This window comes from Toxotes jaculatrix, chromosome 1, assembly GCF_017976425.1.
Source record: "Toxotes jaculatrix isolate fToxJac2 chromosome 1, fToxJac2.pri, whole genome shotgun sequence".
Lineage (NCBI taxonomy): Eukaryota > Metazoa > Chordata > Actinopteri > Toxotidae > Toxotes > Toxotes jaculatrix.
The window spans coordinates 22437051-22464030 of NC_054394.1; the positions used below are offsets into that span (position 1 = coordinate 22437051).

The 26980-nt window shown below is 40.1% G+C and overlaps 3 protein-coding genes across 3 annotated transcripts; 1 reads left to right on the forward strand and 2 right to left on the reverse strand.

Annotated features, from left to right (window-relative positions):
• Positions 1 to 1724: 1724 nt before the first annotated feature.
• Positions 1725 to 15362, reverse strand: LOC121183348 (transmembrane protein 255B). The gene is made up of 9 exons (XM_041040392.1): positions 15299 to 15362; positions 14304 to 14446; positions 14034 to 14096; positions 6607 to 6696; positions 5163 to 5243; positions 4422 to 4507; positions 3909 to 4068; positions 3208 to 3354; positions 1725 to 1955 (listed from the first exon to the last, which is right to left on the reverse strand). The coding sequence occupies exons 1-9, from the start codon at positions 15360 to 15362 to the stop codon at positions 1725 to 1727; spliced, it is 1065 nt and encodes a 354-aa protein (XP_040896326.1).
• A 2323-nt stretch (positions 15363 to 17685) lies between these two features.
• Positions 17686 to 22768, reverse strand: grk1a (G protein-coupled receptor kinase 1 a). Its single transcript, XM_041035502.1, has 7 exons — positions 22067 to 22768; positions 21177 to 21304; positions 20481 to 20638; positions 19510 to 19593; positions 18750 to 18874; positions 18192 to 18393; positions 17686 to 17978 (listed from the first exon to the last, which is right to left on the reverse strand). Exons 1-7 carry the CDS (start codon positions 22766 to 22768, stop codon positions 17686 to 17688), a joined length of 1692 nt encoding a protein of 563 aa, XP_040891436.1.
• A 1452-nt stretch (positions 22769 to 24220) lies between these two features.
• LOC121183523 (potassium-transporting ATPase subunit beta-like) lies at positions 24221 to 26715 on the forward strand. The gene is made up of 7 exons (XM_041040639.1): positions 24221 to 24332; positions 25312 to 25440; positions 25526 to 25639; positions 25741 to 25946; positions 26024 to 26086; positions 26349 to 26441; positions 26557 to 26715. The coding sequence occupies exons 1-7, from the start codon at positions 24221 to 24223 to the stop codon at positions 26713 to 26715; spliced, it is 876 nt and encodes a 291-aa protein (XP_040896573.1).
• The last annotated feature ends 265 nt before the right edge of the window (positions 26716 to 26980 follow it).

Below are 26980 nucleotides of genomic sequence, written 5' to 3' on the forward strand. Positions count from 1 at the left end.
AAATGGGAATTGGGAGACTGTGAGAGCAATAGCCAGGCATCAGAGTACAGTAAATCTTTAAGGAACTCAGTTTTTCATTTCATTTCATTTCATAGGTGCTGAGCAAATCAAAACACAATAAAAAACAAAGAATGTCAGAGGAGCATTGTGATTGAGAATGCCAAAAGGGCTCCAGTGTTATTTTACTTCCCTCTGTAATGTTTCATTTTCCAGTCTTCTGATGAATGAATGCTAGAATATAGAGCTTGACGTGTTATTTTTTTTTTTTTTTTTTTATCATATGTGTTGTATATTGAACTTTTCTTTAGTTTTTATTTTTCACTTTAACTGCCAGTATGTGTACAATGCTGAGAGAAGTCTGCCTTTTGAGTTTTAACTTCCCTCAACAGTGAAAATCTTATTTAAAAACAAAAATTAAAGCAGTTGTATGAACATCATCGAGTAAAATTGTATTTTCAAAAACTGCATTTGTATGCCGCGTGGTTATGTTAAAGAAACTTCATGTCCTGCTCTGTGTGTGACATGGTGTTATGGTTCTAAACTCAAGGTTTACTTACTGTACTAGCTTTTTCCAATACAGCGTCTGACTGCATCTCACAGCCTTCTTCAGCAAATGGAACTTGCTCACGTATCATCACATGATGTAAGTACAAAACATCAAGTGGTAGCACTGTGGGTGGGGGTGAAATTGTAACACCTCTACAACAGATATGGACGCCTCCTTGCTGGTAGGGGGATTTTATTGCCTTCAGACAGAGCTAGACTAGTTGTTTCTCCATTTTAAGACTTAATGCTAAGCTAAGGTAACTGGATGCCGGCAGCAAAGTCTTATTCACCGTACAAACATGAGAGCTGAATCCATCTCATCTGACTTTCGGCAAGGAAACAAATAAACGTAGTTCCAAAAATGTCAGACTCTTCCTTTAAATGTGAGATTTTTTTTATAGGGCCTTTACTCCACATGTATTTGTATGCATCAGCAAATGTATGCATCACTTATAGGTGCCTCTTTAATACCTAATGTATTTCATAATAGCAGCAGCAGCTACAGAATCCTATCCCACAGCAGTTAACATGCATCATCAATAATATGTACAGTATATTAACTTTAAAGTGCACAATGATTCACACAAACATAATTAACAGCATTACCAGAGTCATTTACTCTCCAGTTCACATTTCAAGAAAGCCCTTTTAATTGCTTGTACGGTAAATAGTATAGTGAGACAATACACAATACACCTGTAATCCAATCAGCACAATTTGTAACAGAAACAACTGTCAGATTACAGACAAGTGTATAAACTTATTTCTATATAATATGTAAGTATCTGTAGGGAAGGGGGATTTGTTAACTTTGGACAGAGCGAGGATGGTTGCTTCCCTGTTTCCAGTCATTATACTAAGCTAGGCTAAACAGCTGCTAGCTGTTGCTTCATATTGATATGGTATCAATCTTCTCATCTAACTTTCAGCATGGAAGCATACATGTGAAATAACCGAATCATGTCTATATACTCACACTACGTAGCTACAAATCTGTCTTGCTTGAGTTCATATCCATCAGAAATAAGAAACATAGCACTGAAATCAGTAATTGTGAAGCTCACTCAAGTGTTTTCCATTTACAAAGTCACCTATTAAATGTCTTGTGCTACATTCAGTCTGACCAGATCAATATGATTTTTTTTTCTCCAACATGCCCCATATGTTTGTCTGAGGGCTCAGCAGGCGTAAGGAGGAGGTTTCTCAAAGTGGCTGAAGGGGGATCCGTAGAGGACAGGTGCGTTGGGAGTCAGCATGAATCCTCCTGGTTCCTGGGTGGCTCCCTGAGGCAGTGGCTGTGTGGGAGCCTGAGAGGGCTGCTGGTTCTCCTCAGACGGGCAGGAGCTGGAGGCAGGGCCTCCCTCTGGGATCAGCTGGGGCGTAGCAGGAGCCTGGTAGTTGCTGTTATGCTGTGGGGGAACAATTATTTGTGACATTTTTTATGAGAGGTGAGATTATTACTTTATTCTTTTGTGAAGTTTGGTTCTCTGGTAGCAGCTACAGAAATCAAAGATCAGACATCATAAGTAATAAATCTTAAACATACATTTCAAACAAAGTCACCATGAAAGAAATGAAATAGAACAGTGCATCTTCTGATTCAAGGTAGTTGGCTTATTTAAGAACTACAGCACAAGTCATGGTTTAGTTTATGGCTCCCTTTCATAAGGCATCAATCAGACATTACTGTTTTCAGCAAGTTTTTGGACAATCACATCACAAGCTGTGCCTGTGGCTCTGTGAAGCTGTGCCCAGACCCTGGGGTGTTTTCACCTAAAATGCCAGTTATTTTTGTGATTAATTGATTAGCTGTTTGGTCTGTCAAATAACAAAAAAATGTGAAAATTTAATAAAAAGTGATGCTTTTTGTGTTTGACAGGTAGCCAAAGAAATTCAGTTTGCTATAATAAGACTGGAAATGTACTAAATCCTCAGACCGGAGAAATTGGAGCTAAGTGGTCAAGTGAACAAATTAAAAATTTGGCCTGTTGATGTTGCTCACAGCAATAATTTAACTGGAAAAGTCCAGGATTCACTACAATCAATAGGATTCATCCTCTGGGTAACATGAATATCTGTACCAAATTTCACATCTACATATTCAATAGTTGTTGAGATATTTCTGCAGAAAGTTTTGGTCAGCTCTGGTATTGCCAACCCTCCAAACACACTGTCACCACGTTACAACCCACTAGACATGTAATAGCAAGATTGAGGACAGGCAGTTTTATAGCTATCCACCTCAGTGGTGTGATGTGGCAGCAGTTCAGATTAATAGTTTTCTCTCTGGTCAAGTGCTTTGATGTTAGCGTGAAATAGCTGTGCTAGTGCAGCAAAAATAAATTGGATCCAGTCCTGCTCGTCTGGTTGCCAGAGTAAAACACCGGAATGGAAAATGGGCATTTTGACCTGTCATAGCAGATAAAGCATGAGTGTTACTATTAATGTTTGTAATGTCTCTGTTCTGTTTGAACCACAATAAGCCATGACAGTGTGACAGCGAAACCACAAATGTACAATACCAGGTCTCTGAGACTAAAGCAGCTAAATGGCATGCAGCCATTATGATAGTTTTTACTATTCAAACCTGTGCTTTTCGTACTTTGTATTACACATTTTTCACTGAATTGTTCTTTTTTTTGTTTTGCTCCTGGCCTCTACCTGCATGGGTAGTGGATAGTTGGGATAGGCAGGCAGACTCTGTCCTGAGGGACAAAAGCCAGCGTAGGTGAGCATGTGCTGGGTCGGGTTGTACAGGATGTGGGGTGGCGGTGCCGGGCTGGGAGCCATCTGAGGGGTTGGCTTCTGCTGCAGGAAACAGCAAAAATGTTTGGGATAAGATGATAAATCATCAACAGAGGGTGGAATGCAAATGTTAGTGACTGCGTACCAGTTACGCATGAAACACGCACACACACTGCATTATATAAGAGGTAATGAAATATGAGTGCTGCCTAACGTACTGTGGGAACTATAATCATAATATTAGGACCATTAAGATTAACACAATAAGATCAGAGATTTCCATGTCTCTGAAACGGATTATCATGCCAGAGAAACTGCATTTTATTGGGTTTTTAGTTCGTTCATGTGTGAGCAATAAATTTTTGAAAGCGCAGTGAGATAGTGAAGCAAAAAGATATCTGCAGACACACACATAAATCAATATTATGTTTCAAACAAAGCCTTGGAAAGTACTGGTGGAACAAAGAGAAAGGTTAGATTACAAAAAAACCCCTCACAAACATTAAAATGCCAGTACACAGTCCAGTCCAGTACTGATGCATCGTTTTTGACAGTTCAATCAGACTGCCTTTATATCTTTTTTGGGTGGGGGCTAACTTTTTTGGACTCTTGCTCACCATGTCCTTGTACGCTCCGAGGATGGCGGCAGTGATGATGCCCAGGAACAAGCCGATCACGTTGAACACCACTGAGGCCCACAGCAGGCGGTACAGTTGGATCACATCCCAGCAGCTGCTGACACCAGTGAACTCATAGTACTGTGTGTGGTACTCTGTGCTGGTGGAGGAAGAGAGCACGGGTCAGCATTTGAATTATTACGGACATAAATCACAAAGCATATGCATTTCATATGAACAGGCCTCCTTCATAGCTGCCATTTTGAAATGTTGTAGCAGGAGAAGCACTGGTGTAATTAATATCACTAATGGCTATGTGTTCATGTAAGGATATCACTGGAACAGGTGACTGTAAATGGAGTGCAGCTGTTATTTTATTAGCACTGTATGGACACCACTTTCCACTGCATAAAACTGCAGATTCCTGCACACTGTCCATCACTGGTACTCACTTAATTACTTTATTAAACCTTTCAAGCTGCCATTTATCAGCTAATACCTCGTGTTGCTCACCTCTCACAGTTGTACAGGTAGCAGCAGTAGCAGGTGTTGCTCCTCAGTTTCAGCTTGCATGCTTTGTTGAATGAACGGCACGTCACCTGCAGTGTCAGTGGGGCTTGATGAGTTTAAGATTCTCAGAGCTTTAATCCCTTGTGATGAAAGATTTATTATACTTGAAAACTGATACAACAGCCAGACGAGCACGAGCTGGACAAACAACTGGGACAAAGAAATACATGACTGGTAGGTAACGGTCTGCGTGTCAACTACTCATATCCAGAACTTCTATTTGCTTGTAATTTGATGGCGAGCAGTTTCAGTAAAAGTGTGCAGTAACATTATCTGACCACCAGATGTCACTACACACTTTGTGAAACTTTCAATGAAGCACCCAGTGGCTGCAATAACACAGACTAGAATCCTATATTAACCTAAAATGCATTCAAATCATCATTTATACAATTTAAAAAAGCCAACTGCTGAGACAAACATAAAGCAGTATGCAGGAGGAGGAAGGTTACAACTAAAGGTGATATGCACATGAATGGAAACCATACATTGGGCTGCATTAGACAAACCTTGTCCAACCAATAAGCTACAACTAGAAATCACAGGTGTAATCATTTTTGTTGCTTTGAAGTTGTGCTTTGGGGGGTGTATTTTCAGCGTAGTCTGTCTAGCCTGTTTGTTTTTATACCCCATACTTCAACTTAAGAATAACACATTAAACATTTTAGTCATAATGAGGGTTACCTCTGTGTAGTAGCTGTCATAGGCATAGCCCGATCCACTGGTGTAGAAGTCGCACATGTCCTCCTGCAAGGGTCTTATGTCCTGTGTGCGTGTGTGTGTTAGAAAGATCAGAGATCGGCAAGGGAAGATTTGTTAAATACATGAGCCACAATTGAATAGGCGCTGATGTTAAACCACTGCAGCACAATCACTGAGTAAATCTCAGTGATTTAAAGCTTTCAGTTATGTGCTTTTTGCCTTGTGTATCCTGTAAAGTTACGTGTGTGAACTTGTAGCCTGAGTCCATCCTCGTCCTGTTTCTCTGTCAGTGCAGCAGTGAAGGTTTACAACATGTTTCTACTTGCCGTACCGTACACTGCACCGGACTGCAAAACCTCCAGCACTAAACCTCGATGGACTTTATATAATGTGAAAGGTAGTAAAATCATTTTCATTGTCTGAAGCTTGAAGGTGCAATAAATATGACTTTTACGGTCCCGTGAGCACAAAAGAAATATATCTGCAGAGGTTTGATAGCACTGTTGATCAATATCAGTGAGATGGTGCCAGGTGCTGTAAGGTCCAGCTTTTTAAACTCTCTCCTGGTCCATACTCATTAAGATACTCATTAAAATTCATTAGGCTGATGTGGCAAGCTGAGGTGTCTGTGTGCATGTATCCAAACATCTAAGGTATCCAGTAAGGAAGCAGCGATGACCTTATTTGACCTTTCTGCATTTTCAGTTCATTCCTTTATAAACAATTACAGGTACTTGCACAAATGTAATTCCCTGCATATTACTTTGGTCAGAGTGTTTTACTCTGAGAGAGACAAACAATGCGTTGATGAACTGACAGCTTATGAAACTGCTTCTAAACTTCTTGTCTTCCTATGAAGTTAAATTACTAAATACAAACGTGAAAGTGAATATTTGTAGTGGATAGAAGAGCGAAATAAATCTTTGTGATATTGATTTTACTGAATAATTTTGTTGTATATGGATAAGATCCTAATACCACAGTTACCAATTCATACTGGTTATTAAATGTAGGTGTAATGGAGGAAAACCAGAGTATTTGGAACTCTGGGGAACAGGGAGGAATAAATTATTTTGTAAATAATAGTCACATACAGTGCAAAGAACAGGGAAACAAAACTGAATTTAGAAAAAAAAAAGTTTAACTATTTTTTTTTACAGCCCACATACCTCATGTGACCCAGCAGCTCTCTGCAGGTCACACACTGAGATGAGTCGGCCTTGTTTACCTGTCCAGTGTCAATTCTGTCTGATTGCATCTACACAGTTCCTGACATTACTGTGCTGTCTGTGCGGGACTCTGTCTCTGTTGACCTGAGCATGTGTGAATTTAAATTTGGTCTGTGATTGTGTGTCAGCGTTTGTTCAAACTATACTTTGTATTTCTTTCTTCTCAACATATGCACGTAAACACACGTAAGACTTACAATGAACTCTGAAGCGATGATCCCATCCACAATGGCACAGAAGAAAGACGCGATGACTCCAATACTGATGAAGATGATGGCGGCCACGAGCTTAAAGAGAGGTGGAAGCAAACACATTTATAAGCTTATCAGTTTGTATCTAAAACACTCTTCTCATTCTTCTACTCATTTCTTATATATATATATATATGTGTGTGTGTGTGTGTGTGTGTGTGTGTGTGTGTGTGTGTGTGTGTGTGTGTGTGTGTGTATGTGTATATATGTATAAATAAGTATATGTACTAGTAAATGTACTAAAGTTGAACAACATGATAAAAAAATTAATCCACAAAAAAAAAAGTTTTTTACAACCTATAGTTACGTTTCATTGTTATGCGACGCCTGGCGGCCATAGTAATCACAATGGGAGGAAGTCAGGTGATGCAGAATAAAGAGCCACAAAGTTTATTATTGTAATCATGATGATGAAGGTTCTCTAACTTTAACAAACTACTTCAATTTTAACCCAAACCACAATCTTTTCCTAAACCTAACCATGTGGATTTTGTGCCTAAACCTAACCAAACCGTGACTGTTTCCAAACCATACAAGTCTGTGGATTGTTGAGACTTAAGATCAAAGATTAAAATAATAAAAAAGAAGAGTTGATGATTATTGATGATTATATAAATGCAAAATCAAAATTTGAGTCAAAGTTTAAGCTTAGTGTTTCTGCTGGTGTGTGTCCTCGGCTGCAGCATCTGAGCTGCAGAACGATAAAGGAAATGTACGGCCTCTCGCTCTGCCAACACAGAGGTGCTTTGTGGGAAATTTATGGGCAAAGAGGCAATGTACAGGACAGAGGGACGGCCTTTTGTACCAGCAAGGTCAATCTAATTCTCCCAATCTGATACACACACACACACACACAGTATCCAGACAGAACAACCTCACATATTCACAGTTCTTTAATTATGCCTAAGAATCTGATCACTGATCAGAAATCCCAAATCTGAACGATGTGACACACCTGCTTCTTCTGTGAAGCTTCTACTGTAAAACATATCACACACACACACACACACACACACACACACACACACACACACACACACACACACACACACACACACACACACACACACACAGAGTACAGCAGACCCAGCTGGCTGATCACAGATGTCTGATCATAAACTTTATCACTGAGCATCGTTTCCTGTCTGTTCAGGCCCTCCTCCAGGACCACACCTCCTGCACCGCAACAGAAAGACTTTGCTCTTTCATCTGTTGTATCCATGTATCTGAAAGCGCAGGTGGTGTACAGCAATTTGTGTCACGACTAGGGCAAGGACTTGGACCCAAATGCACGACCCCACAGACAAGATCAAAAAATAATAGTTTTTATTCTAACAAAGTAGCAACAAAGATCACCCATAAAGGGAAAGACTGAACAACCCGAAGAGTGAAAAAAAACAAAACAAAGTAACAAATAATACATAGCCTGACTAGGGAAATACACAACCTGACATGAGATACGAGACCGGGCGAAAGACATGTGACAAGAGACAAAAAAGAAATTACAAGAACACAGGGAAACAACGAGACTACACGAGAAATATATACGAAAAATACACAAGGCAATGGGCAACAGGTGAAACCAATTAGGGCAGGGCAGACAATCACAAAGGCGGGAAACAAGACAAAGACAGGAAGTAAAGCAAGACAAGATACACAAGGGCCATGATTTCAAAATAAAACAGAACTATAAACAGAAGTTAAGAAAGAGGAGTTCAAAAGTCCATAAGAGAGTCCCAAACAAAACAAGGGCTCAGAAAACAGTCCCCTTAGGGGCTAGTCATGACAATTTGTCACAAAAATTAAGAAAAAAAAAAGAAAAAACATACTTCTATCATACTATGAACTGGGCAAAGCATGCAACTGTCCAGGACATCTGACAATTTTTTTTAATACCCGATTGATCAGTGTAATAACTGTTGTGGATAATTAGAAATAAATCTGCCTGTTCAATACAGTGGTGTAAATGTTCAGAACAAACTGAGCAGGCTTATTTTTCCACTTTATTCAGGCTATTTCTTAGTTAACTTAAAGACCAAGCGTTACGTATGAAATGTCGAGCTGTACACGTGTGAATAACACAAGTCGTGGTGAAAGGGACACTAAAACAAAGCAATTCTAAAATGAATTTTCCTCAGGAAAGTGAAATAAGAGGCAAACTGAGAAAATAAGCTTTTTCTGATTGGGTTTTATCTGCCACTGGTCCAGACTCTCCACTTCATTAGCGGTTTAAATGACTCTGCTTTTATGGGCTGCAAGTGGAAGATGAGGCCAGAAGCTGAGACAATAGAGCCTGACAACTGCATTACTTCACATTAGCAGAAGCTGCCAGCACATAAAACCCTTCAACACACACTCTGTCGTCCAAACCTCCCCTGATACAGGTGAAGCAGAAAGAAAAATCAAATACTGCAAGAGATTAAAGACACACATTCGTACAGTGCTGTAGATACTTTTCTGGTCTAATGAGTCGAGTCAGTAATATTAAATATTAATATTAAAAAGCCAGCAGTAGTGGACAGTCACTGAGTTCATTTACTCAGGTACTGTACTTGTAATTTAACTGATTATTTAAATTTTTATCCTACTTTGTACTTCTACTGCACTAAATCTCTGAGAGAAATGTACTTTTTCTTCCAGTGTTTCTGCATTTATTTAACAACTATGTCTACTGGTTACTGTTCAGATTATACACTTACGGTCTGTGAATGGTCAGTACAAAAAGTAGTACAAAAAGTGCAAAAAAAAAAAAGAAAAGAAAAATGTACAACCCACAGTTAAGTTTCATTGTTGGACAACATCTGACGGCCACAGTATTCATGATGGGAGCAAAGGGGGAAGTCAGGTGATGTAACATAAAGAGTGACAAGTTTTTTTTATAGTAACCAGTGGGTTTCTTTTTTTTTTGGAGGCTGAAAACGTTGCCATTAGAGCAGTGAGAGTGAACCAGAGCAGTAAAATTGGAGACTAGATGGATAAACAATGAACTGAAACTCAGTATAGATGTACATAAAGTCGAGGGGAGCAGCAGAATCAGGTGATAAGTCTCTGTAGGTTCATCAGTAAGAGTAATTCCTTCACATCGTTTTCACACTTATGATACTGTACATTATTATAGCTGCTTTTATTTAAGGATTTGAATACTTCTTTCACCACTAAAATACAGAGAGAAACATCAATAAAAGACATTAATGTTGAGAGTTTCAAAGAGGAAAACACATCAGTGATTAAAGGATAAAGACACTGAGAGGAATTTTATAGCCTTGCTTAAGATACCTATCGGGTTGTGTAACTAAAGCCGATGACCGCTGCAAGGTCTTCTTCTCCTGCTCAGTGGCCCAGTGAGCAATCATGACCACAGCTGGACACACTAGTAATAAAAACTGATCGCCCTATGACCTGTTGGGCAAAATATGGCCTTTTAAAGGTTTGCTGTTCTGCTCTCTGAGCGGCAAGGTGACCAAAAGGACAGAAGATACAGGCAGTAACTACAGAGGAGGCTGCTGGAGCCGAAAACATGAGCTCCATGAAGCATTTAGTCATAAAGAAATCTTAGAGTGTATCAGGGCAGTGAAGCTTGTTATAGGAGCGACAGGGTGAGTGCAGATAGGACAGGAGTTTTTCTTTTTTTTTTTCCTTCCTATTACAGGCAGAATTTCATGATCCGCAATCCTTTTAAACGTTTTGGAGGACAAGATAAGACAAAATGAAGAGCGCAGATATATGACACACAAAGATTTTTAATGCTTCAGCCAAGAAATGCCAGCGGAGCACAAATGTGTATTTTACCTGCAACAGATCTCTGATTCATAAAGAGGGCTGGTCTCTGTGCAATACTACTGATAGGAGCAAAATGCATTGAAATCTGATGATTTGGAAAAATTATGGGATCAATTCCCACTCTTTGAAATCATGGTCCTTGTGTATCTTGTCTTTGTCTTGTCCCATTGCCTTGTGTATTTAAGTCTTGTCGCTTCCCTGTGTTCTTGTCAGTTTGTTTTTGTCTCATGCCGTTGTCACACGTTTTGTCTCTTACCCTTGGCTCATGTCTTTCTCTTTTGTTTCTCTTCTTGCCTCTCGTCATCGTATCCCCAGTCAGGTTGTGTATTTATTTGTTACTTTGTTTCTTGTTTGGTTTTAGCTCCTTGATCCGTGTTTCTCCTCGCTAAGAGTGATTTTGCGTTAGCATTTTGTATTTTTGTTTTTGTGCCTTTTTCCCCTTTATGGGTGATCCTTGTTTTGCCACTTTGTTACAATAAACACTATTATTTTTGATTGCATCTGTGGGGTCGTGCATTTGGGTCCAAGTCCTTGCCCTAGCCGTGACAAAGTGAAACCACAAATAAAACCTCACCCCTAAAACTGTCATGTAACTTTGATCTTATCCAAATGGACGACACAGCACTTTAACAGATAACTGATGATTATACTAATTTGTAGTAAATCGTTTTAAATAAAATAGTCCTTTCAGTAAATATGAATTAAATATGATCAGACAGAAAGTGAAAGGTAACATGAAAAATTATTATTATTCCTGATGGAATATTATTCTGAATGCTGTTGATGTCCTTTTCTTATTAGTATGTCTGTGTAATCTATAAATTTTAAACTGCGCTAACCCCTGACTGATGCTGTCCACTTCAGTAGAAGGGAGGGATTAAAGTTTGGTTGTCTCCAGTCAGGAGTCAAACAGGAAACTTTTCTGTTTGGCAGCAGGAGACGTAGTTGTCACTTCTCTGACTGTCTACAGTTCAAACAACATCAAACCCTCCCGCTTTATGAGGTCAGAAAAGCAAAGGTCTGTGAGACTCAGGAAGTACGAGAGACTTCAGAGCTCTCAGATGTCCGTGGCATTGTGGGGTGGTTAGTTGTTCTTTAATGAGCGACCTCGCTCTGCCAGCCGGCGCTCGTGTTACAGCACAAAGCCTCACGAGGGAAGAAGACACCTGTGTCAGAGCGAACATTGTGCCACATGTGCCTCATAAGAGACACAGTAGACCCAGTGCTAGTGTGTCAGTGATCACATCATAAAAGTTTAACGCACAGAGCTGGGAGCGATGCCAGAAAGGAAGAGATGCAGCCAAGGCTGCTTTACCATCTGTGCAAACCTAAAAACCCCTGGTTGTCTCTGCTCTTTTTCCATCTACATAATTTGATTAATCACAAATTTATTCGAAATTTGCACCACAGAACTACAATATCGACGATGACCAGTTCTGTCTCCATCTTGTGGCCCAGGCCTTGAAGCTCTGGGTCAAAATCTAGTTTTAAGACCATAACTGTTTCAGTTTATCCAGAGAATTAAACTGCATCAATTAAACTGGATCAATAGGGGCTTAACAATAAATTTCTTGCCCAGGGTCCCCTGGGAGATTAAGCAGATTATGGATACAACATACATTTTTAAACATACAACCTGTCTTTACCTTGTTTAATTATGTTTCATATTGAGCTATGTCAACTGTATAAACACATGCACACACACACACACACACACACACACACGCTGTATCTTTGGTTTCTGTGTAGGCTGGATTAGATACAGTACACTGTAGCGTAACGTAAGACAAAGTGATCTGACCAGGCACACGACACCCTGGACGCCTCATGAAAATTTAACAGCACACACACTTATGGAGACAGCCACAGGGAACATGCACACGGCTAGTTCTTCTTTAACAGGGAAGGTAAAATATTTGAACAGGTTGCACATAGGTTATAAAGGTTTTCAAACTGAAAGCACATAGGGAGAGACGTGAGATAAAGACACTATGTGAGGTGAAAGGGACAGTTGCATGCAGGTGTTATAAAAACAACGGGAAGTTAGTTATTGTAGTTTGACTCGCTTATCAACATGATCAACAGCTGCAGCAGCTGGAGTGGTGGTGATACACTCAGTCAAATCTGAATACACGGACTGTGAGTCCAAAGCTAAACTTAACTCAACAACAAACAAAGAATTTATTTTTTCCCCACCAAAATGTTAAATATCCCTACAGGACTTTTGTGACAGGAAACTGGAAAGAATAAATGAGAACTGTGTCATCAAGACACTTGTGAGGTAACACTAAGCAAATTCGAAGCATACACCAAAATAATTAGGACAAATTTAGAGGTGAAAAACAAGCACTTGCACGCTGCTGAGGTTTCTGTGTCACTGGTTTCCTCTTCAAGGAACCTAACATAGTTAGTCACAGGCTGAGTTTGATATACTGTGAATGTGATACTGACAATACTACTTAAATTACACCCGAGCAGTTTCAGCTTCTGGCTTCAACTGGCCCTTCAGTAGCATTTGCACTTGCTCGCCACTTGACCGTTGTCCCAAACCGGTTGAGATCGGCTTTAAGCGCTGATTGGAGGTCAGTGCAGCTGTTTTAAAGACTGGCTCTCTGATCACTAATGTTTTCAGACAGGTCTTTGGCCTAGATCTAAGTGTCTCTACTCTGGAGACATTGACATGCTTATTTTTTTGAACCCTATGTTATACAAAGGGGTATTTTGATAATATTATACCTGTGTCCCTGTCTGAAATAAAGGAGCCCTGTCAGCGACAAACCAATACTAATGCAATTTCCCCTCTTGTCGCTGAAATCCAGAGCCAATCGCGTTCACTTCCTCCGACCACAAATCTAGTCACGTACACTGACCCGGGCACAAGGACCAAGAATACATTATGCCGCCAATGAGTAATCAGATTTGCTCCTTGCTCATAATAGAGCAATTTCCTGTAAAACAATTTAGTGAATTTGCAAAGTCTGTAACATAATCCTCTAATTTATGGCATATATATGTCTCGTTTTCCAGGAACAATGCCTCATTTTTAGAAGATGGATGTTATGAAGCTTGAAAAGCTGACAGAAGTCACATTGGGAGAGGACAAACAGAAGACTACAATGTGAATTTGACATTGCACAATTTGAGCTGTGATTGTAAACAAAAAAGGGCCAACAATCTTGATGAATCACATCCATACTCATTAAACATTTGTAAATCCTTTCTTTGGCCACTTGGGTGCAGCAGAACAAGCTGAACAAGCATATTATCACCTTTAAAAAGATGCTGAACTTTTTAGCCAGGGGTTGCCTATTTGCACAACCACAATCATTCTGTTTCTTTTAGTTTTGGTGTCTGACATCTGGTTGGTGAAATATCTAATGCTCCACTTTCTTCATCAGCTAGTTGCTCATCCATGCTATCCCACAAAATATCAACCATGTATGCAACAGTAAGGTATGTTTTTTTAAAGTCTGATGTACTAATGAAATAAACTGGGGTTTTCAGAAAAGACCATAATGGTGTCAAATGAATTGAATGAATGTGATTAGAAATATGTTACAACAGTGACACAAGAGCCAGAGGAACAGACTCACCATGGGTCTGCGGTTTTCCACCAGGTAGATGCCAACTATGCCCAGAAACGCTCCGAAACTCAGCTGGAGGTACAAAGAGATCAAAAAGGGAGAAAGGAGGAGAAACATTAGGTGTCAGTTGAGGAGCAGCTTGAACACAACAACAACAACAACAACAACAACACCATGTCATAATCAGTGTGTTGAGGGGATAATGTCAGTGAATCGTCATCATCAGGACAAAGAAATTTAAGGATTGTGAAAATGAGACGGGAGGTGACTGTGACTCACGGTGATGCCGGGGTAATATCCAGCGACAGGCACGTTGTCGGTGCGAGTGGCCGAGGTGAGGCCCACGGCCAGAACCACCAGAGCCAGAGCCAGTAGAGACACAGTCACCCACAGAGCCGTTTTCCTCCGACGCTGGTACTGAACTGAGGACAAATTGGAGGAAGATGTGTGGTGAGAGGATGACCTCTTTACCTTCAGTACCTCTTGTTCCCCTAGTCCTGAACCCTCTGAATTACATGTCATTCTGAAGCTCATTGTGACCATAAAATCCAAACCAAAGCCTAATGTAGCTGGCTACGGTGGAGCTGATTGTACCTTGTTTTTATACTGTTGGGTGGTTTGATTTACTGTATAACAGGGCATCATATTTAGTATGTTTATGCTAGATTTAACCAGCAATTTATTCAGCAACATGCATTTGTAATTGCTTTATTGCTGTGTAGAAACTCACACAGCCATGTTACTACCAAAACATTTTCTTTAAAGAACAGAAAATGAACTTCTTAATTTATTAATGTAATAAGAACAGGTTTTATCATCAACAGGTTTTGCATGCTAATCAACAGCTGTATGTATGTGTACGTTAATAAATGGTTACACCACAATATGTTTGTAGTTGCAGATGTTAATAAGCTGTTTATAAATATATTTTGAGCCAGATGTCCTGCAGCTTCTTTTCCCAAGAGATAAGTCCAACAATCAATGAGCAAAGTGTCATGCTGAAGGAGGATTTTCCAAAATCTGGCAACGCAAAAGTTGTTATAATTAATGGCTTATAACTGATCTATAAAATATTGGAAAATTATTTTTTAACGACTAATAAATCTATTAATCACAGTTTATACACTGATTATTTATAGAAAGTGGTAGTAAAAAAGATAAATAAGGTGTTTAAAATCATTCCTTGTTTATAATATTGAATTTGCTGCTGTAACTTTGAGCCTGGTGCAGGGTCTGGTTAAAAGATCTCAGGAGGAAACTTGACATAACTGTACCTGCTGAATCCAGTATTTCTGTTGCTGGTTGCTGGGTTGACTGCTGGGTTTCAGGCTGCTGCATTTCGACTCAGTCTGGATAAATCCGACTTAAAATATATATTTAAAAAAAATGCGAGCAGGAAGCTGGTTCAACGCTTTCAGTATTTTTTGACCGACGCCTTTTCTTTTTGTTTTTTTTTTCTTCTGTTGATTCAAAATAGAGTCCTCATCCTCCACGGAGAGCGGCCACAGGCAACAAGCTGCGAGTTAAATGTTTTTTTCCCTTATAATTCAAACGTTTTTTGGATAAATAAGATTAGGGTTTCATAGAAATGTTACCACAGCTGACTCTGAGCTCAGACAGATTCAACTTTCTTTGAAACCCGAGCGAGAGAGAGAGAGAGAGAGAGAGAGAGAGAGAGAGAGAGAGAGAGAGAGAGAGAGAGAAGGAGAGAGAGAGCAATCAGCTCCCTGTTGTGATAAATTATTAAATGATTTCTTTAGAGTTTCACGCTGCTTAAATTTAGAGTTCATTTTTAAAATACTTGCGCTGTATGACTAAACTTTATAGAATATATTTTTTTTTAAAAAGTATAACTAATGAGTATGAAGGGATAATGGGGTTTTTAATGTCTGTATCCCTGAATGGTCATGATGCTGCAGCGTTGATGTGGAAGTTAACAGCAACAATATGGGTTTACAGCGCCCTCCATCGGTCAAAACTTGAGAAACTGCCTGACTGCTGCTGCTCACACACCTGAAAGTTTACATACTGATGTTTCAAGTTGAAACATCAGTATGAACAATCTAATAATGACTAGTATAAGCCACTGGGGATATTTTGCTGATAACACTTTTGTGCATTCACTTGAACCCTCCGGCCTCCAGACCTGTGCATCTCAGCATCTCAGCATTTACAATTCACAGCCTCTTCAAAACAACAACAAAAAAAAAAACCAAAACAACATAAAAACAAAACATACTTCATATTCCTAACTTGTGTTTGATGCATATTTCCTGATATGAGCAGGAGGCCATGATATTGTGTTTTTCAACTTGATTTTGTGATTTGGAACTTAATAATTAATTAAGCAGTGTGTGATAGAAAATGAAAAACCATTTCTGAAAATATTCAAAGTATCTGATTCAAATTTAGTGAGTGCCCTTAAATGAGAATAAAACCATCTTTTAATAAATATGTCCTAATTTTATTTACAACCTGTGGCTTAAAGTAATAGTGATAATGGGCAATATCCATAGAGATGCTACATAGGGATGCTTTCAAATAAATAGGACACATTCACTGAACTTTTTAAGAAAATTTAACAGTTTCAACAAGTGTGAGGTAAATATACTGGGTATGGTTCAAGGGGAGAGAAAATCGTGATGTATGAACCTTACTGAAGTGACTGACAACTATCTCACTGAGACTTTCTTTCTGTGAGTGTATGCAACATAAGTAGTGTGACAGCTGGGAGTGTCCCATAACGTAAACAAAGTAAACAAAACGTTGACTATCCATTTGAATAAAAACAAAACAAAAACAAACAAACACCAAATACAGTAGGCCTACTGTAGTATTTTTTTTAGCTAACTCTCCTTAATGTTCTCCTTCGTGGTCCCTCTTGAAGACGAATACTAAACTTAGCATGATTTTGAAACAAAAAACCAAAAACCATCAACCACCTGTTGAGATGCACATTTCACTCTACACAATGGATGCCCCCAGACAATTCAATGTAAAAACATCTCTGATTTGCTCACAGATTCAAAATAAATATGAAGTCCCACAATTTCTAATAAATTATCTGAAATATCAGCATCTTCTCTTGATTTTAAAACACAGTACGTGTGTTTGTATAAACACATGAACCTCAGGGCTGGTGAAGACAGAGAGAGAGAGAGAGAGAGAGAGAGAGAGAGAGACAGCTGCTGTCAGCTTGCACGGCAGCCAAAGGAAAGCAGAGATCTGCACTCTCTGGGCTTATCATTAATGTCAGGAAGTAGAAATGCTCTCTTATTGTTCATACATGGTGATGCACACATTGTGACTGATTCATACTTCAAAACTGATTCATACCTCAAAAACCAGTGGTACAATGTAAGAAACAGATAATGCAAGACAAGTGTGCCACACTAAAGAAATCTGTATGAGTCCACATAAACTCCGCATTTTACAATAAAAGGTTGTTAAAACATTAACTGTAAAACTTTGGCTAAATTATAGCAAAAACATTGAAAAAGTGCATTATCATCATCTATTAGAGCTGCACTGCTGGGAAAAAAACTTTATTGTCATCATCAGTAACGTTTATTCCCCCTCATATCCATCACTAACCCAAGATCGTATGTATGCATGAAAAGTGCTAAGATTCACTGATAAACAGTTCATGCAGCGTAGCCTCTTATGATACTGTGCAGGTTGAGGACTTGGGTGGCTGCTCCAGGATGGATTCACGTCGCAGGTCGTTGGGCAAAGTGCCGTCTGGGCCCCAGACCGTGAGCTCACTGTAGATCCCTGTTTCGATCATCTCTTCCTGCCAAGGGATGGAGATGTTCCCCGAGGCGAACTCATCAAAAAAATCGCTGTCCTTGTCTTCCAGCTGCACGCCCTTAACTGTGGAGAAGGCCCCGACATCATCGATGTCCTTGGCATAAACTGTCTTAGAGTCTGGCACGAAAGGGGGCAACAGGATCCCTGAGGAGACGCAGCACAGGAAGATCCACATTTTGCCTTTTAATACATAATATATCACAACAAGACAGATAAAGTTGATCAAAAGTCCTGGATTGTTTGAGTTTGACCTCTGTGCATTTTCAAAAAAATTCCAAAATTTTTGGAAACAGATGTGTGTATTGATCAAATAGTAACTGAGGAAAGTGTGTGATTCCACAGTTGTTTGTAACAGACCTGCGTTCAGTTTCCTCCAGTTGATCTCGCTGAAGAACGGGTGCGCCCTGAGCTCGTCACATGATCCGTTCTTGAAGCCGAACCTCTTGTCGACCTCTTTGCACAGCAGACCCTCGCAGATGGACCGGGCGTTCTCACTAAACTTCTCTGGATAAGTCACCGGATCGTTCAGGATCCGCTTCTTCACCACCTTGTTCTCCACCTTCACACAGAACAAAGAAAAATGCTCTAAAATAACATTTTACACATAGATTTACACAGAGTAGGCTAATGTGCAAATATGGACCATAATCTTTAAGTTTAAAGTTAAACGAGGGGTCAGGGCTTCATATTTCATAGCAGTATCAGCATCAGGCCACAGGTAGGTGATGTTGAGCTGTAAAATCTTAGAAGACTGACAATATTTTTATCACAGGTTTAGTAAAAGAAGGTTTAAACGTCACATGACAGAAGGACGTAGGAGAGGAGAGGACTGTGGGGAAAGAGGCAGAGGAAATGCAGCTAAAAGAAAACACAAAAACATTTTCAAAGCACATAATGAATTTCATTTGTATTTACCTTCTCTCCTCGTGTCCTAAATGGTCCCTTGGCAGCCATAAACTCATACAGAGTGACCCCCAAAGTGAAATAATCTACAGAGTAGTCGTACTCCTCTCCTCTCAGCAGCTCCGGAGCCATGAAACCTGCAGGCCAGAGAAAACAGGTCATCACATAAAGGTTAAGGAGAAGACAAAATGAACCAATTTTCAAAGTAAATTTCAAAATAGATCTTTACAAATACTGTATGTTAATTCTAAAATTCTCAAATCAAAGAGTCTAGCTATTAGATTTCACTACAGCTGCTACCAAAACACGCTCTCGCTCTGTAATTTACTGGAGACTGTTGGTCTCTGTTTCAACGTTAAAATTGAGTAAATTCAATGAGACATTTTTTTCAGTGTACATGTACTTCACTTGAGTACTTCTATTTCAGTGCAGCTCAGAGGGCTCAGAGACCAACGAGCCCAAACTGCAAAGAGTGCATGGATTTGATTTTATGGTTGACATTTGCTCTATTCAGTCATTCTGCTGTATTATAATGTGACAGCATAGTTTCAACTTTAGCACTGGTTAGAGAGTTAACAGCAGAGTAAACGGTATCCGCTGCAGCATGTGGTTTTTCATGGGTCAAGGTAAATGTCATATATTAATTACAGAGGGAGAAAGATAAACACCAGAGCAGTGGGTTTTTCAGGTGTGGATCTTGTTCCCAGATCCTGCTATAAGAACAGCTGCAACCAGGTAAATCTCAGTTCGGTGATTCTTCTGTCGACTGTACCTGGAGTCCCAGCGTAGCCCTTGATTTTGAACTGATCGTCAGCGAGCTCCACGGCCAGACCAAGGTCAGAGATACGGACATTACCTGTGAGAACAAACACCAGAGCAATGTCAAGAGCTGTGCACGTCACTGATACAAATGTTGACCCGCACACTACGTCTCTGACGCAGAGTGCATGAACCTGTAGTAGTGTGATAACTAAAAGATGTCCTTGTGTTAGATGTAAGACACAGTGTGTACTGTAGGGTGAAGTGTGTGAGTGGTTTGGTGTGTTTATACAGACCAGCATGAGTGTGCATGCTTTGACCTCAGGAGGCCAAGAATGAGGCATATGTTTAAAGTCAAAGAGAAGGGATATACTGTAATTTCACTGCAGTAAAAGAAATTAGTATTTCTTGTTGTAGGCTGGGGGTTGGTACATTGAATTGATTTAAAGGAATAGTTCAACATTTCAGGAAATGTGCTTATTTGTTTTCTTGCATGTCTGTATGGTAAGTATGAAGCTGGGGCCAGGACATGCTTAGCTTGTTAGCTTATCTAAGATTTGAAGCAAGTAAAACCACAACTTGTCATTTTTACTCACTGATTTTTGCCTGAATCAAATAAACAATTTATAAGATGTTAATGATTGAGGTGCTTCTAAGCAAATGTCATTACCTTTTGAAAGCGCCTACCAATCTACTCATCTAACTCTTGACAAGAAAGCAAATAAGCAAATTTCTTAAAATGTCAAATTAATAGTTTAATTAAATATTCCAATGGTCCAAATATCAGACAGCACCTCATAATTCACTGAACTCCCGTATGAACCAAAATGATTTCTTGAATGCAAAAACTACCTCTAAATGGGGAAATGAGCTGCATCCGTGGAGTTACATAAACTTGACTGTCTTATAAATTACCAACAAATGTGAAAACATGGAGCAAACATTAAACCCATCAGCTTTCTTTTTTGTTCACAAGTGTCTGACCATGATTATCCAGCAGCACATTTTCCGGTTTGAGGTCTCTGTAGATGATTCTCTTCTGGTGGAGGTGCTCCAGGCCCTGGATGATCTGAGCAGCATAGAAGCAGGACCGCGGCTCCTCAAACCCTGGATTGTTTTCATCCACATTATAAATGTGATACCTAGTCGCATCATGACAGAGGACTCAGGGTCATGTAAGGAAACACGTATGGATACACACATTTCTTATATAAACACACACTCTTTCCCTTTCTATCGAGACAAATGCAGTACAGCCGTGTATAGCACCCCATGTGCTGTGTGCAAAGATTAATAGATTAATTAATAAGCTGACAGACATATAATCAACAGCTATTTTGATAATTAATTGTTTTAGTAAAACTAAACTCTCACAGGTTCCTGTCTCTAAAATGGAAGGATTTGATGCATTTCTGTGCCACACATGATTTTAAACTCTATATCTCTCAGCTGTGGATTGTTAAACTGACTGTTACTGAACAAAACAATCTAAATGCATCACTTTTGGCTGTGTGATATTATGGAGGGCATAAAAATGTAATATTGGGTTGCAATGTGTCTACATTAGATCCCTTTGGATCCAAGGGAGAGGATGAACTATAGGGCCAAAATTAAAAGAAAGAAAGAAAAGAGTTGGAGATGTTGTGATTAGGATGTCAGTGAGAGTATATGAGATCTAACCTCAGGTCTCCTCCATTCATGATGGTCATGACCAGACACAACTCTGTTTTCGACTGGAAGGCGTACGCCAACGAGACAATAAACCTGCTGTGAACTCGAGCCAGGATCCTCTTCTCTACCATAGCCCCCTACAGGACAGGAAGTGATGACAGATGTGAGTAGATATTTACAGTGTTTACAGCACTCAAGGCTACTGTCAGTGTTATTGTACATAGTACAAGTATTTCTGTGTGTACACATGCATTGTTTGTGCATCAAAATGTTGTAGGTTATCAAGGAAACAAGTCTGAGCAGCTCAGCTGGACAACATGGTCTTGTGCATTAAAACAGGTGTGGTGTACAGAGAAGGTGTCATATGATGGTGGGAAGCTCTGATATCTGACATTTGAGAGATGGCTACACAACAACCTGGCAGTCATGACCTAGCCATGTTTGACCCACCCAGGCCATAGGAAACTAATTAAACCTAGATTACTTAAGCAACATTTTGAGAAGTATTAAAGCCCCCAAGTGAAGTTACAGGCATACTATTGTTTGTGTTTTGGGGACTGAGTACAAGATTAGGATATCCACTCCAGAGCTGCTCCATTTATAAACATGGCAGGATTGGCACTTTATAAGGAGATCAAAATGTTCTAATGCTGAGGGCACTAATCATATAAGCCAGAGGTGCCTAACGTTGTCTGCAAGGCTCCGTCTAGTTAACAACTGTTGTTTAGGGGGGAGGATTAAACAGATACCGTCCAGAAAAGACATGCGAGACAAATTCATGTTTGCTTTGCACAAAATGCAATGTATAAAAGCCCTGAATACTCGTCTTGTGCATTTAGATCCAAATTCTGCATCTTCAGATTTTTCAGTCTTCCTCTGATGAGAAAGGACTTACTTACCTCGTAGCCTTTTCTCTTCTTCAGCCTCTTCTTGTTGAGCTTTTTGCAGGCGTAAAGTTTCCCTGTGGCCTTCATCTGACAGGCAGACACTTCCCCAAAACCCCCTTTCCCCAACACACGAAAATCCAAGAACCAATCCTCTCCCATGGGCTGCATCTCCAGCCACTTCCACTGCAGAAACCTTTTCAGATACATACTCTCCAGGAAGAAAGTGTAGGGCACTTCCTTGAGAAAGTCCATCACATTGTCCATGGTCTCACTAAAAAGATCATCCCCAGCCTCTTGGTGTTTCTCTTTGACCTTTGTTATGCCGTTTTCTGGCAGGAAGGGGCAAAAATACTTGGCGCCAGGTTCCATGTACCGGGACAAGATTTTGCTGGCTTTCTTCACACGATCCTCATCCTCAGCCATGTTGTACTCTTCAACGTCCTTCCACAGGCGGCAGGGACCTTTATACTCATTGTTGAAGTCCAGGAACTCCTGGAACAGACGTTTGCCGATGGGCTGCTCCACACAAACTGTCTGGAAGCCGAGGTCCAAAGTCTCCCGCAGACCCTCACACACTGTAATGTGAGGCAGCTTCAGGCGGGAGTGGTACTTCTTGTCTCGGTTGGATGCAGGGTTGGCAGTGCCATCAAAGCTTCCGCGGGCTGAGATGTAGGCAGAGTTGGCCACCACTGTCGTCAGGCCACCAATATCCATGGTGACACAGTGGAGACGAGTGAGGAGGAGGGACGGAGAAATATGTGAGATGCAGCGAGAGCTACAGAGAAAAGGTGTTACAGGGATATAGATGTGGAAGTGGACGACTGGAAATGAGCAAAGAGAAGGGGAGATAGAATAAAAAGATGAAGGTATCAGAGAAGACGATGATAAATGACTAAAAACCGATAAGAGCAAGACGTAATGTGGATTTCTTCTTCCTCCAGTGATTCAGAAGCAGAGTGTATCAGACATGAGCTCAGTGTTTCCCTCCTTGAGGCTACCACTAAACCCGAGGGTTCCTTCCCTTCCTCTTACACACATGCAGACGCACATGCAGATCTACCTGACTCATCACCTTTCCCCAAAGGGATTTATCCACTCTGTAACTCTGTAATGCTTTATCCTGTGCTGACCCATGTGTACGCTCCAGGCGAAGAGGAGGGAACAAAGAGTGAAACAAAGACACATGACGGAGAGGAGAGACAAAAAAATGAAAGTGAGAAGGGATGGAGAGAGGGAGAGGAGGGATAGATGTGGTGTGCATGTCGTGGGCTGGTAATGACAGGAATGTGGTGAAGCTGAGAGAGAGAGAAAGAGGCACAAGAGTCAACTGTTGCAGAGAGAAATGAAAGAAAAGACAGAAGTTTTCACAGTAGTAAACATCAGGCTTCTGCAGAGTACTGGTCTTGTGCTCTTCTGGCCTTTGTCAGCTTTAAACATTTTCTTTGTCTGTGAAACTTCAAAATTTTCAATGAGTCTAACAACAAAGATGGATAGTGAACTTTGAGATACACGTAGTACTAACTTTGGCCCAGACTCAAATATCTCAACTTTTGGAAAGATTGCCATGAAATTTGGCATAGGCAGTCATGTTCAATTGGCACCAATTGGCAATTGCCATTGTTAGAGTATCTACTCCATTTTAAAATGTCCTATCCACGACATTAAGAAAATAGGATATTTTTGCGGTCAAATCGATTCTTCAGCAGAGACGGAATCAAACACATGTAGACTTTGGTTTTTATTTTTCAGTTCTCTGTCTAGCTGTTCAAGGTGATCCTGAGGTTTCTCAAATGAGTAAAGGACGTCTTTGAAGGAGGAAGTTCACCTGTTCCTATGCTGGCCCACCTCAGCTTCCTTATACGCTACTCGTGTGGCTTATCAAGGCCTTATAAATAGTGAATAAGAGATAACACATACATCACACTCTGGAGCGACATCCAGGGAGTGACTTCTAGCTTTTACTGTGGAAAAGAATGAGACATAGGGCAAGTCATACAGCACACACCTGAAAGGGCCTCATAATCTTTGGGGGAGGGACAGGAGAGGATAAAACAAATATTACTCTTTGTATCTCAACTGAGGTAAGGAAGAGGAGAAGTAAAAGGTAGAGTTGAGTAAAGGAAAGAAAAGGTCTACTGTGGAAGCTGGTCAGCTCAGAGCTTCATCATGGCCACGTTGAAGGAGAAGAGAACCTGTGGGCAGAGATGTGAAGACTTTGGCCGTTTTGTCTGGAACTCCGACAATGGGACGCTTATGGGGAGAACTCCAGAGAAATGGGGTAGGATTAAGAATAAAATAATAGCTTCATTAACCACTCCAGTGCAACATTCAGTGAACCATGAAAATATACATAGGGTAGTATAAACAATAATACAATAGTAGAGTATAATGGCTCTATTTTGGATATAAGGATTATTTCAATTATTCAGTCATTTATGAGGCTGTAGTTTCATTCACTACTGGTGAGGGTCTACTTGTGACAAGTGTTCCTGCAGTGCAGTTTTCATGATCTTTGAAACCTTTCTCTTTGCCATATTGCATTATTTTCCTTCGTGCTGCTAAACATTAAGGCAACAGCCAGTACTTATTTAACAACTCTTTAAAACACAAATTGAATCAAGTTGAAGCAATACATGAGACAATGTCAAGAACTTCAGCAGACTAATAAATTGCATTAAAAATGTGTTTATATTATTTTGCGCCTTCTGGGATGATTGTTTTAAGTGTGTTTCAAAATGATACTCAGATGACCTTATGAGTTATGGACACTTGTCACCATACTGGTCCTGAAGCGATTCAACATTCATGAACTGTAACATTCACAAAAATTAGTAATAGATATCTTCACACACGTGAGCCCAGCCACACATCAGGTATTTGTATGTACCACTCTGTGTGTGTGACTTTTTCTGTCCTTTTAATATCTCCACAGCAAAGAGCATGTTTGCAGTATGTGGACAGGGAGAGATAAGTCTGCTGTCGTGAGATAAGCTTTGGTTTTGTTATGTTCGATCAGATTAAATTCAGCTCATATTGACAGAGGACACCTTGACCTCTGCAAATATAGACATACACCTTTGTAACCGCACTCAGAACGCTCCTCTGTGTCATGAGTGGTTTCACTTTAACTGCCGTACTAGAGTATACCTTTATTTTAATCCACATTATTTTGACAATTGTCAAAAAAAGCTTTCAAATTAGACATTTTACAACATCAGAGGAAATACAGACTCTGTATTAATGTCTCTCCTTCACAGTGTACATCAGTCTGTATTATGTGGCCTTCTACGTGGTGATGACGGCCCTCTTTTCTCTGGCCATCTGGGTGCTCATGTACACCGTGAGTCCATACGCCCCTGACTACCAAGACCGACTAAAATCTCCGGGTAAAACAAACGACAACAAGTTAGTTAAGACATTAATAAACTAAATCTCAGTGCTTCTTAACCACCTCTCTGTTTGCTCGTTCAGGGGTGATGGTGTGGCCGGACACTTACGGAGAGGAGATTGTTGAGATCAGCTACAACACATCAGACAAGGCCAGCTGGATGAAGATGTCCAACATCCTTCATGACTTCCTGAAGCGTTAGTATTTATTCGGGGGACAGTTATCTAATATTGAACATGGTGAGATGTCAAAAAAAGATGTAAATCTCTCTCTCTCTCTCTCTCTCTCTATCCCTCAGCTTACAATGACACCAAGCAGCTTGAGTGTAACAACTATAACTGCACTAAGGGAAAGTACTTCATCCAGAAAACCTTCTCTGCCCCTCACCACACAAAGAGGTCATGTCCTTTCATGCAGAGCATGCTGGGAGCCTGCTCAGGACTTGAGGACCCAACCTTTGGCTACAACTGCAGCATGCCTTGTGTTATTATTAAGATGAACAGGGTACGTTTTATTAATAAACAGAAAAATCACATTCAATAACCATGACAAAAGGTAAATGTTCTGTTTTGTCTCTGCAGATCATTGACTTTTTGCCATCTAATCACACTGATCTTCCCCCATATGTCAACTGCACAATACTGGTGAGCAACAACTGCATATACTGATTTTAACAGTGTGCATGCAACTAACACTCGATCCTACAATTCCCATAAGGCAACTCTTTTCAGTAGAACCTCTCTGCTCCATAAACATCCATGTCTTTCAACCCCAGTTTGTAACACAAACCTTCCTTATAAAATTGTTACATGTTATACAGTTGTTTTCACAGTCTGTGCCGTAGTGTTTTTTTTTTTTAAGGTGTAAAATCAGTTGCGTGTCTCATGATGAAAATTTTGTTCTTAGGAGGGACATGACAGTGTGGACAAAATTGAGTATTTCCCTGACAGAGGAATCATGGATCTCTCTTACTTCCCTTATTATGGAAAACTGGCTCAGGTAAGAAAAAAAACAAACAAACTCCAATATGGTCCTATAAAAATAAAAAAAGAATTAAAAATCAAACATATCAATAACCAACAATCTGCCTCACCTCCTTCCTCCTTTTCCTCAGCCTACTTATGTCAACCCACTGGTGGCCGTTCGGTTCAGCCTGGTCGGAAAGAAGCAAGCCAAGATCCAGTGCAGAGTCGTCTCTGACAAGATCAGCTACGAAAACTACCACGACCCCTACGAGGGAAAAGTCATCTTCTACCTCAAAGCAGTGAAATGAGAAACAGAACAGAAGATAGTCAGATATCCTATAATCGTGTCACCTGTCAGTGTCAAAGACAGAGCAGGTTTCTACAGATCAATAGCGACTCTGTTCATTTAACAACCTTTATGCTACATGTACTCAACTTATCCCAACAGTATAGGGCCACTTAAATCTATGTGCTGTACGGTGCTTTTATAAACATGGTTTTTCATTCTTTGCTGAGCCATTTGTGAACTTCTACATTTATAGATTTTGCCATGAAATAAACATGAAAATCTAC

What these genes read in the sequence shown, in the direction of transcription:
- LOC121183348 (XM_041040392.1), bottom strand. Translation starts at nt 15,362, where the DNA reads ATGCAGCAGCCTGAAACCCAGCAGTCAACCCAGCAACCAGCAACAGAA. An exon ending in AGAAATACTGGATTCAGCAG is followed by an intron (nt 14,447 to 15,298) that starts GTACAGTTATGT and finishes ATTTGTCCTCAG; the next exon opens with TTCAGTACCAGCGTCGGAGG. An exon ending in TGGAAAACCGCAGACCCATG is followed by an intron (nt 6,697 to 14,033) that starts GTGAGTCTGTTC and finishes CCTCTCTTTAAG; the next exon opens with CTCGTGGCCGCCATCATCTT.
- grk1a (XM_041035502.1), bottom strand. Translation starts at nt 22,768, where the DNA reads ATGGATATTGGTGGCCTGACGACAGTGGTGGCCAACTCTGCCTACATC. An exon ending in TGTGCTGCTGGATAATCATG is followed by an intron (nt 19,594 to 20,480) that starts GTCAGACACTTG and finishes TTGTTCTCACAG; the next exon opens with GTAATGTCCGTATCTCTGAC. An exon ending in CTGGAGGAAACTGAACGCAG is followed by an intron (nt 17,979 to 18,191) that starts GTCTGTTACAAA and finishes GCGTCTCCTCAG; the next exon opens with GGATCCTGTTGCCCCCTTTC.
- LOC121183523 (XM_041040639.1), top strand. Translation starts at nt 24,221, where the DNA reads ATGGCCACGTTGAAGGAGAAGAGAACCTGTGGGCAGAGATGTGAAGAC. An exon ending in CCTTCATGACTTCCTGAAGC is followed by an intron (nt 25,640 to 25,740) that starts GTTAGTATTTAT and finishes TCTATCCCTCAG; the next exon opens with CTTACAATGACACCAAGCAG. An exon ending in ATGTCAACTGCACAATACTG is followed by an intron (nt 26,087 to 26,348) that starts GTGAGCAACAAC and finishes TTTTGTTCTTAG; the next exon opens with GAGGGACATGACAGTGTGGA.